Raw genomic sequence first — 11019 nt, 5'->3', positions numbered from 1 at the left:
CAAAGTACCCTTACCATATTGCGCACGCGCCCAACCTATCATTCGACCCTATCATAACATACTAAAATTAAGCTGCAATGGGCTATGGGATTCGCTACGCTCATGTGTCTTTTATACTAGAGACCAATTTTACTTCAAAATATAAGTTATCTCTTTTTTATTTTTTTGACATGTCCGCATAAGAGGGATGGAGATTTGAACTAGGACCTCTGTATCACGAGGCATAGTCGTCAACCGATTGAGCTAATTTCCATCCTCCGAGTATTTATTGTTTTTCAAGAATCAAGCGTTTGGAGAAAATATGGAGAGATAATGCTATTGATTTGTAAAATCCCATTGAATTATCCATTTAGTGTAAAATGGGGGACAATATTATTTTAACATTAAAATTGAAGATGATATTTACAATAATTACTCCCCAAGAATAATGCGTAACCTAATAAAACAACAGTTATTCTCAAGAATATATCAGAAAGAATTCTTTCCATCTTCGGAGCATTTAATTGTTTTTCAAGAATGGATCGTTTGGAGAAAATATGGAGATAATGATACGCATTGAATGATATTTAATATCCATTAAATATGGATATTAATACTATCGATCTTTCTAAGATATCAGGCAAACATTGGGTTTCTGGGAAAATAAACAAACATAAATGAATACTATATATATATATATATATATATATATATATATATATATATAAACTTAAAAAAATAAAAAGGAAAAATTACAATTTAGCCCTTCAAAGTTTGGGGCGATTTTTAATTTGACTACCAATATTTCAATTTTTGCAATGCACCCCCCCAAACTTGTAAATTTTTTTCAATTCGACCAATGTCATCCCAAAATTTCCATATTGCACATAATTTTTTTATTTTTTATTAAAAAAAAAAAAATTGGATGGTGCAAAAATGGCCAGATGGCCAAAAGGGTGGCTACGGCCACCCAGAATTTTTTTTTTAAAATTTTTTTTATAAAAATTAAAAAATAAATAAATTAGGGGCAATATGAGAATTTTGAGATGACATTTGTCAAATTGAAAAAAATTTACAAGTTTGGGAGAGTGCATTGCAAAAATTGAAATATTAGAGGTCGAATTAAAAATCGTTCCAAACTATGAGAGGGTAAAGTGTACTTTTTCCAAATAAAAATTAAAAATTAAACTGATAAAATTAATCTTTATTTTACTAATGATTCATGATGGATGTAATTATGCTGGATGGAGGAGGTCCTTTTCTTTCATGGCATTGATTGAGCCTAGCTATTAGGAGACGTTGAATTAGGTTGCCAAAAAGAAAGAAGAAAATGCGACAATACTACGATTTTTTTAAAATACTCTTTTTTTTTCTTTTTTTTTGGGTCCTTCAAGTTAAAATAGGAAAGTTCGTATTTGAATTTTGAAAGACATACTATCTTATACAAATCAGTCAATGCGTTTTGCCGTCCTTACAATAAATAATTAATACAAATTTTTTTTTTTTTTTTGGAAAGAATTCCAATCTCATTTATTCATATCAAAATGGTGAAACAGATTGCTCCCTCGTTATTAATACAAAATTGGGTGAACTTTGTATGTCGAAATTCTAGGTGGGTGTTTCTAATGAAATAAAGTGTTACCTTCATGAATTTAGGCATGGGTCGGGAAAAAGCATGAAAATGGAAAGGTCGTAAACTTTCTATGCAAGCATTGATTCCTAAAATTTAATTGGGTATGGTGTATTTGGAAAATGTTGCGAGAATTAATAATGAATGATTTTGTCTTAAATAAGTTAAATTTGATTGATGCAATTTAATTAAGAGCTTTCCAATAAGCGTGGGCGGCTATTGACCCTCAGCAGCGGCGACATAATGTCGCTGTTATTGAGTGCCCAATAGTGGCGACTCTAAGAAGACGCTGCTGATGAGGGATCAATAACGACAACATTTAAAGTCGCCGCTAATGATCTTGAAAAAAAAAAATAATAATAATAATAATAATAATAATAATAATAATAATGATAATGATAATTAAAATAGGTCTTATTAGCGGTGACATAAATTCACCGCTATTGAGTGCCCAACAGGGGCCACTCTGAGGAGTCACCATTGATGAGGGGTCAATAGCAGCGACATTTGAGGTAGCCACTAATGGTCCTGAAAAAAAAAATATAATAATAATAATAATAATAAAATACAAGCCTTATTAGCGACAACTTGAGGTCGCTGCTATTGAGTGCTCAAACTTATTTGAACTAAGCTCAGTTTTGCCCACAAAAGTCAAAGACAAGTGTTTATCCGAGTAATTCTATAAATCTATTTTCCACGTCAGCGTTTTTGCCTTGTTTTTTAGGGTGTTGTAAAAAATGTAGGTCCATTTGAAGTTGAGGCTTTTTGAGAGTAGAGCCAAATGTTGCAGGATCACTTTAATGTGATCCGCACAAGTTGAAGTTGTCGGGTTTCAACGTTGAACACAAAATTTTAGACGATCTGTTTTTTTTTCTGCAGTTTGCTCTTTCCACCAATTACTAGGCACAAAATCCAAAACATCTCAAAAAGCCCAAAAGGCCAGCAAGGTCACTCCCAACTCAGGTACATCCTTCGGGGGTTTAGGGTTTTTCTTCGCTTTATCGGAAAATCGAATTTCTTTTTTGGATATAGCTAGGCCTTGAGTTTTTTTTTTTTTTTTTAATTTTTTTTTTTTAGTGAAAAGCCCAAAATGATTTTTTTCAAGAGAAAAAAACATTAACGTAGAAGTAAATAGCCTCAAGAGTCACGATATTCAAAAGGTGCTAAAGTAGTTCATAAAACTACCAAAGTATGTCAAAAAGGCCACATCATTTTTTATATTCCTATAATACCCTTATTATTTTAAAAACTAAAATAAAAAATTAATAAAATAAAAAATAAAAAATTAATATGGAGGGGTTTTTTATACTTTTTCAAAAATAAAATAAATAAATAATAGGCCTTATTAATGGCGACCTAATGTCGTCGTTATTGAGTGTCCAACAGCGGCGACTCTTAGCGATTTGTAATTTAAGCCAACTACAATTGAATGTTTGATCGAACATCTGATTACTCTTAGTGTATTATTCTAATCGATCATGATAAGATCAATCGATCGATCATTAGTCCGATTGATCGTGGTAATCTCAATCGATCGATCCAAGTGCATTAGTTTGATCAATCGTGATACAATCAAAGGATCAATCCAATTTGACACAATTGAATATTTGATCAAATATCCGATTACTCTTAGTGTATTATTCTGATCGATCATGATAAGATCAATCGATCGATCATTAGTTCGATTGATCGTGATAATCTCAATCGATCGATCCAAGTGCATTTGTCTGATCAATCGTGATACAATCAAAAGATCGATCCAATTTGACACAATTGAATGTTCGATCGAATATCCGATTACTCTTAGTGTATTAGTCTAATCGATCATGATAAGATCAATCGATCAATCATTAGTCCGATTGATCATAATAATCTCAATCGATCGATCCAAGTGCATTAGTCTGATTGATCGTGATATAATCAAATGATCGATCCAATTTGACACAATTGAATGTTTGATCAAACATCTAATTACTCTTAATTTATTATTCTGATTGATCATAATAAGATCAATCGATCGATCATTAGTTCTATTAATCGTGATAATCTCAATCGATCGATCCAAGTGCATTAGTCTGATCGATCATGATATAATCAAATGATCGATCCAATTTGACACAATTGAATTTTCGATCGAACATCCGATTACTCTTAGTGTATTAATCTGATCGATTATGATAAGATCAATCGAACGATCATTAGTTCGACTGATCGTAATAATCTTAATCGATCTATCCAACTAATGATCGATCGTGATACAATCAAATGATCGATCCAATTTGACATAATCCTACCTTCGATCATCCTTTGCTTAAAAATCACAGCATTCAGGTAAAACCTCAAGCCATTAATTGAGCCAGTGGCGGAACCACGTTAACCACGGCACCCCCAAAGAGTTTTTTTAAAAAATAAAATAAAATAAAATAAAATAGAATTCCCCTACGCACCCACAAAATAAAAATAAAAAATAATAAAAACATTTCTTTTTACCTACCCAGCACCCCCAATGTCAAACTCTTTGTGTCTCTCTCTCTCTTTCGTTCTTTCTATCTCACTATCTCATAGACTGAGACAGAAGCTCCATAGTCCATCCTCCAATCTCCATTACTCCATAGCCTGTCTCTGGGAGCTTCTGGAGGGGCAATGGGATTGGCAAGTTTGCCATTTCGCATCGCCTTTTGGGGGGGGGGGGGACAACCTTGCTAGTCTCGCTGTCAAGTACTCTGTTTAGCTACGGATTTGACTACTGTTTTTTTGCCGAGAAACGACAACAAAATTAACCTTCTTCTTCTTTTATTTTCTGTTTTGTTGTCTCTCTAGTGTCCTAGTTATGGCGGTTAAATATGATTATTCTTCAAAATTGTCAGCAAGAAATAAGAAGAAAAAAAGAAGAAGGATAAAATCTACTTAACCCCCTTAAACTACCACTCCAATGACAATCTACCCCCCAAACTACTCCAATGACAAAAATACCCTTAAATTTTTGAAAAATAAAAATTAAATTTTAGTATTTTTGTTTTTATTTTAGTAAGGATAATTTCGTCATTTTGCTAGCATTGGGGGGTACATTGTCATTGCTTTGGTAGTTTTGAAGGTAAATTGTCGTAATTGATAGTTTGTGGGGTAAATTATCATTGGGGTGGTAATTTGAGGGGGTTAAGTGGACTCTACAAAAAAAAAAAAAAAAAGTTTACACGCTTTGTTTGGTTTATGAGAAAATTGAGGAAATACAAAGAAATTATAGAATTGTATTGTTGTCTGGTTGTCTCCTTTTCATGGTCCTCTCGAGAGACATGCATGTTTCAAGTGAGCGAAATTATCTAGTAGACAGGTAGAGTGTGATTATTATTATTTTTTTTGTGTGTGTGTAAAGCCCCCAAAATGAAGAGAAATTCAAGTTCCAAAGTCGAATATTTGGTCTGAGAATTCTGGAATTTCATGCAATAGATTATTATGAGTGCAAGTTTTATCAGGATTGTGATTGTTTGGTTGGCATTTTTGGCACTAGGTGCTGTAAAGCCATGTGATCACCGAGTTCAGATACAAGGGCTTGTTGTTTCTGTTTGGGTGTTGGAAAGCTTGGTATGGTTTAAATTAGATCTTTTGATGCATATTGATTTATTCTTGCAGAAACTTGAATTAGATCTTTTGGTGTATATTGATTTATTCTTGCAGAAACTTGTGGTGAAATTTCCTCAGAATGATGTTGATGTCAAGAGGGTGGCCTCTAGCGTTTCCAATCTAAAATCTCTTGTGCAAGGTACCAAATTATTATTTCATTACCCATAGTCTATTTTATCCAGTTCACTAGCTAGTGGGGAAATTTCCACATAATGATATTTTTGTGATGCATATATTGTGTGAATTATCAAATTTTTAGGTTGGAGAAAATTTTTAAGACCTCCAAAAAAATTTTAGCGGCACCCCGAATATAAATTGTCTGGCTCCGCCTCTAACTTGAGTTATATATGAAGAAATTCATAAAATTATGAATATTAAATGCGGAATAATAAAATAAATAAAATAGACACAAAAAATTTTGCACGACCTACATCCACAAATACCCATAGGGCTACATTAAGCTCTTATTGAATGATTTATTTTACAATACATGGCACTCCTATTTATAAGAGAATTGGGGCAGATAATGATTCAAAAAAAAAAAAAAAAAAAAAATTGGGGTAGATAAGTTTGATAACTTTGATTACCATAAAATCTAATTACAATAAAATCAATCAATCAAATTTGATTATAAATCAAATCTGATTATAGGAGATTACAATAAATTATAATGAAATCAAATCTCCTAATATTCTCTCTCTCTCTATATATATATATACTTAACTTATGTCCTATTTTCTCTTTTATGGTATCAGAGCAGTTGTAACTATATCTCTTTTGTAGCCTTATCTCTTGTTGTTAACTATATTTACATGTAAGTCTATATGTACTAGACTGACAGGATAGATACATTGTCTATTTCCCTTTCATATATTTTCTCTTTTATATCAAACCGGCCATGGCACGTAGAGTGATAAAGGGTATGATGATGATCCCATTTTTGGTTCTGTTATCTCTGCCTTTCTGCAGCAGCACTCGATTGAAAGGTATTCATAGTGTGGAAGATGTTGAAATAGATAGACAACTCAAGATTCTGAACAAGCCCTACATCAAAAGCATTGAGGTATTTGCTTCGCTTAACTTTTTCTTCTTTCTCTAATTGTGTGCTTTACGTCGAAATCAAAAGAAAGAGTCTGTTTGAGATTGCTTAAAGAGTTTAAAAAGTGTTTTTAGTACATAAAGACTGTGTCAAGCAAAAATTGGTTTGTTTGCGTTGTTTTTTCAGACTGAAGAAGGTGATATCTTTGACTGCGTTGATATCTATAAACAGCCTGCCTTTGATCATCCTTTGCTTAAAAATCACACCATTCAGGTAAAACCTCAAAGCCATTTGAGTTATATATATATATATTACTTAATTATTAATTTCATCTTGTAAACATACACCCTTTGCAGATGAAACCTAGTGGTTTCCCCAAGAAAGTGGTGAATGCAACTTCACCTGCAGGCAGGTCTTCTGCACAAGGGTTGAGAGAAGGCTGTCCATTTGGCACAGTTCCCATCAAGAGGGTTGGAAAGGAAGAATTGATTGCGTCTAAAATGTTCATGGAAAAGCAAAACTCTCATCCAACCGATATTTCCTTTGCTGCATTTCATGTTAGTTATTCTTTTCTGATTTTCTGATGCATGCTAAAATCTCTAATATTCCTTTCATCTTTACTCCCTTTAATTCCTTCGATGTTGTTTATAGTATGCAACAAGAATATTAGCAAGCAGTGCTGGTAGACAGTATTTGGGAGCCACCGCGGAAATCAATGTACAAAATCCACTAGTTACTGATAATCAATTCAGTCAAGCATTTGTACAGATCAAAAGTGGCCCTGGTGTTGCAGTTAATACCATTCAATTTGGATGGATGGTAATTCTAATGTTATATTAATGCATTTATTGTCTCAATGAGTATTTTAGAGAAATTATTTCTCTTACTCTTTCTAATATTTGATTTCTTTGGTAAAATTTTCAGGTATATCCAAAAATATTTGGTGATAATAAGACACGAACCTTTGCCTCATGGACTGTAAGTCTGCAAATTTATTTATTTATCTTCTGCAATTCTTAATTAATATCAAACCATTATCACTTTGTTCCACTCATTGTATTTCAGGCCGATAAAAATGGTTGTTTCAACATCTTCTGCTCTGGTTTTATTCAAGTTAACCCAACATATCCTCTTGGTTATGTTCTCAATAAGATTTCCAATTATGGAAGCAAAGATCAATATGTAATTCAATGCAACATATTCAAGGTATAACCTTGTATCTAATTTCTTATTCCATTTTTTTTTTTTTTTTTTATGTTTTCATCTATTAGAATATTAATTGGATGATTAAACTTACTGTTCATCCAAAGCTTTTAGAATAATGTGTATGATTTAACACCGTCAATACATAATTGACTAAAGTAGTTTACCATTGAGTTGAACATAAATATATTTAAACTTTTTGTGTGGTGATGATCATAGGATCCCAAATCAGGAAATTGGTGGGTTGCATATGACAACTTAGAGGAAACTATTGGGTATTGGCCAAATTCCTTATTTACTAGTTTGTCAAGCTCAGCTAGTGAGATATCATGGGGAGGAGGAGTTTACAGTGACAGCAATGAAGCTAGTCCTCCAATGGGAAACGGCCATTTTGCAGAAGAAGGCTATGAGAAGGCTGCTTATTTTCGAGACATTCAAATTATTGATGAATCCAACAAGATGGTATTTCCCGTAGAAAATTTACTGCACTTTTTCACAGATAGCCCAAAATGTTATTCCATAGCTGCATTTGATACTCGTCAAGCACACCATGCTTTCTTATATGGTGGTCCTGGTGGAAGCTGTGCAGAGTAATTCTACTCAAAATTTGAAGTTTGAAGAATAAAACAACTCAATTTTTCAATAGAAATTATTTATAATGTGATAATGTGATTTTTTTTTTTCGGCTCAATATGTTATATGATTGATAGCATATTGTAAGTATATGTTAGGATTGTGAGGGAATATGCAATTGGTGAACAATAACTTACGTGGTTTGGCCGTGTGTTTATGTCAAGCGAGCGGCTAATAGTATGTATATTATCTTTAGTAAAACCCTAAACCGTTACATTGAAATTTCCAAAGTACCCTTACCATATTGCGCACACACCCAACCTATTATTCGACCCTATCATAATAAACTAAAATTAAGCTGCAATGGGCTATGGGATCCGCTGCGCTCATGTATCTTTTATACTAGAGACCAATTTTACTTCAAAATATAAGTTATTATCTCTTTTTTTCTTTTCTTTTTTTTTTTGACATATCAGCACAAAAGAAAGAAAGGGGGATGAGAATTCAAACTAATAACCTTCGCTTTATGAGACATAGTCGTCAACCAATTGAACAACCCCTTGGGCAAAAGCCATCATCTCTAACAGTGTATAAATAATATCCCCATATAACTTTTATATGGTATATCTATCTAACATTTTATGTCAAGCCCAGGTAGGCATATCTTAAGAATTGCAGGACTTAATACTTGTTAATTGTAAATTGAGATTAAATAAGGGATAAATTAGACGATGCTAGAGATAGTGGGGCTTAAATATTTTATAACTACTATTTCAATATAATGAAGTATAATATTTTACAATAAATTTTAAGGTTAAATACCTTTCCAGTACATGTGATTTGCACCAAAATCAAATAGCCACTTGAGTTTTCCAAAATGTCACAAATGGTACCTGTAATAAGCAAATAAACTCACTTGATACTTCCTTCAAGATTTTGTTAGATTTTTTAACGGAGCATTATGTCACCCTTACACATGGCGTGGTACCGGTGGTTTCAAGGCGCCACATGGTGTGGTACCTAGATTTTTTTACCTTTTGGGTGCCACGTCATATTTAAAACAAAACAAAACCTTAAAAAATAAAAAAAATAAAAAAAAAAAGTGGAGAGCTGGGTTGACAAACCCCAAGGGCCAAACCCTCAAAAAAAAAAAAAAATTTTGGATTTTGCCGACCCTGGGGTGGTTGAACCACCCCCATGCCAACCAATCTAGGGGTGGTTTGGCCACCCAGCTCTCATTTTTCTTTTTTTCTTTTTTTTTGGTTTAGGTTTTTGTTTTTTTTTTTTTTTTTTTTTTTAAATATGACGTGACACTCAAAAACTCAAGTACCACGCCACGTTGCACCTTAAAACCACAAATACCACGTCACGTGTAAGGGTGACATGACATTCCATTAAAAAACCTAACAAAATCTTGATAGAAGTAACAAGTAGATTTATTTACTTACCACAAATATCATTTGTGACATTTTTGAAAACCTAAGTAACTATTTGATTTTAGTGCAAACCACAAGTACTAGAAAGGTATTTAATCCTAAATTTTATAACCAAAAATTATGAAAATAAAATTTATTTATTTATTTTAATCAAAATACTCCAACACCCAATAGCCTTATTCTACATTTCACTCACACATATAATGTGCATGATTATACACTGCCTAGTAGCTTTCTCACTCGTATTATATATTCATGAATGAACTGTAAATATATAATACATGATAATAATGGAACATGTCCTATGATCTATCCAAGCCTTTAACCATTTGCTTAGTACAATTAGCACTGTCCCAGGGGATCTATAGTATAACAATGGTGCTCCTATGTTGCTGCATACCAACATCACTAGTGGCCCAACTGAATTTAAACCCTAAGTAATCCACACTACTAACAATGCGTCATTGTGACTACCGATCAAATATAATTACACCAATCACATATAAAACCAATGAATCAAAGGCCAAATATAAAAATAAATCTCTTTAACCATAGGGCTTAACTCATACAATAGTAGCTAATAGCCCTCATCCGTTCATGAGGTACGATGTCATACGATTTGTACCAATTGCCTATCCAATCTAAGAATATCAAAAAACACAGAGCACGGAGATTAATCACAATTCTGAAACAAAAGGAAGCAACCCTTAATTTCCATTGGGAAAGTGAATACAATACAATCTTAGCAGTAAGCAAAGAAAGCAACATAATCTAACACATGTGGAGCTGGATATCCTTTCCCAAACGCTTAATTTTCATATCTATACAAAATTCCTTTTCAATTTAAGCACGCTCACCCCTGATCCTCCTAGCGAGCTGGATATCCTTTGGCATTATGGTGACCCGCTTGGCGTGGATGGCGCAAAGGTTGGTGTCCTCGAAGAGTCCCACCAGATACGCCTCCGCCGCCTCTTGGAGAGCCGCCACGGCCGAACTCTGAAAACGCAGGTCGGTCTTGAAGTCTTGGGCGATCTCACGGACCAGGCGCTGGAAAGGGAGTTTTCGGATAAGGAGCTCCGTACTCTTCTGGTACTTTCGGATCTCACGGAGAGCCACGGTCCCGGGGCGGAACCTGTGGGGCTTCTTCACTCCGCCGGTGGCCGGAGCGGACTTCCGGGCCGCCTTTGTGGCCAGTTGCTTCCTCGGAGCCTTGCCTCCGGTGGACTTGCGAGCAGTCTGCTTGGTACGAGCCATTGGGAGAGAGCTAGGGTTTCAGAAATGGTAAACGAAGGATTTCAGAGATTGGTTTGTGCGAGGGAAAGGGGCTTTGGAGGGAGGGAATTTATGGACTAAAAGTTTCGAAATGAGGAGAGGGAAGAGGTAGATCTTGGCCGTTGATTTATTTTGGTGTTATGGACGGTCATGGTAGATTGTGGATGCGGATCGATGACCTGGCAGTTTAGTAAGATGTGAAGAGGATTTACTGGGCTGGTTTTGAAACTTGTGGAGTGATCGTGGCCATTGAATTTTTGGCTATC

At 34.2% G+C, this 11019-nt stretch overlaps 2 protein-coding genes across 2 annotated transcripts; one reads left to right on the top strand and one right to left on the bottom strand.

The window, feature by feature from the left end:
- Positions 1 to 5062: 5062 nt before the first annotated feature.
- On the top strand, positions 5063 to 8066 carry LOC132174334 (protein neprosin-like). Its single transcript, XM_059586007.1, has 10 exons — positions 5063 to 5191; positions 5285 to 5369; positions 6014 to 6044; positions 6200 to 6293; positions 6456 to 6542; positions 6626 to 6826; positions 6921 to 7088; positions 7194 to 7247; positions 7335 to 7475; positions 7692 to 8066. Exons 1-10 carry the CDS (start codon positions 5063 to 5065, stop codon positions 8064 to 8066), a joined length of 1365 nt encoding a protein of 454 aa, XP_059441990.1.
- Positions 8067 to 9995: 1929 nt separating this feature from the next.
- LOC132175843 (histone H3.2) lies at positions 9996 to 10797 on the bottom strand. The gene has a single exon (XM_059587909.1). The coding sequence runs from the start codon at positions 10733 to 10735 to the stop codon at positions 10325 to 10327; it is 411 nt and encodes a 136-aa protein (XP_059443892.1). The 5' UTR covers positions 10736 to 10797; the 3' UTR covers positions 9996 to 10324.
- Positions 10798 to 11019: the final 222 nt, after the last annotated feature.

This window comes from Corylus avellana, chromosome ca3, assembly GCF_901000735.1.
Source record: "Corylus avellana chromosome ca3, CavTom2PMs-1.0".
Classification (NCBI taxonomy): domain Eukaryota; kingdom Viridiplantae; phylum Streptophyta; class Magnoliopsida; order Fagales; family Betulaceae; genus Corylus; species Corylus avellana.
Note: the sequence above shows the minus strand (reverse complement) of the source record. Positions and strands in the feature narration are given on the sequence as shown.

Coding starts and splice junctions, on each gene's coding strand:
- LOC132174334 (XM_059586007.1), top strand. CDS start 5,063: ATGAGTGCAAGTTTTATCAGGATTGTGATTGTTTGGTTGGCATTTTTG. Junction 6,543..6,625: donor TTAAAAATCACACCATTCAG/GTAAAACCTCAA, acceptor CACCCTTTGCAG/ATGAAACCTAGTGGTTTCCC. Junction 6,827..6,920: donor TTTCCTTTGCTGCATTTCAT/GTTAGTTATTCT, acceptor TGTTGTTTATAG/TATGCAACAAGAATATTAGC.
- LOC132175843 (XM_059587909.1), bottom strand. CDS start 10,735: ATGGCTCGTACCAAGCAGACTGCTCGCAAGTCCACCGGAGGCAAGGCT.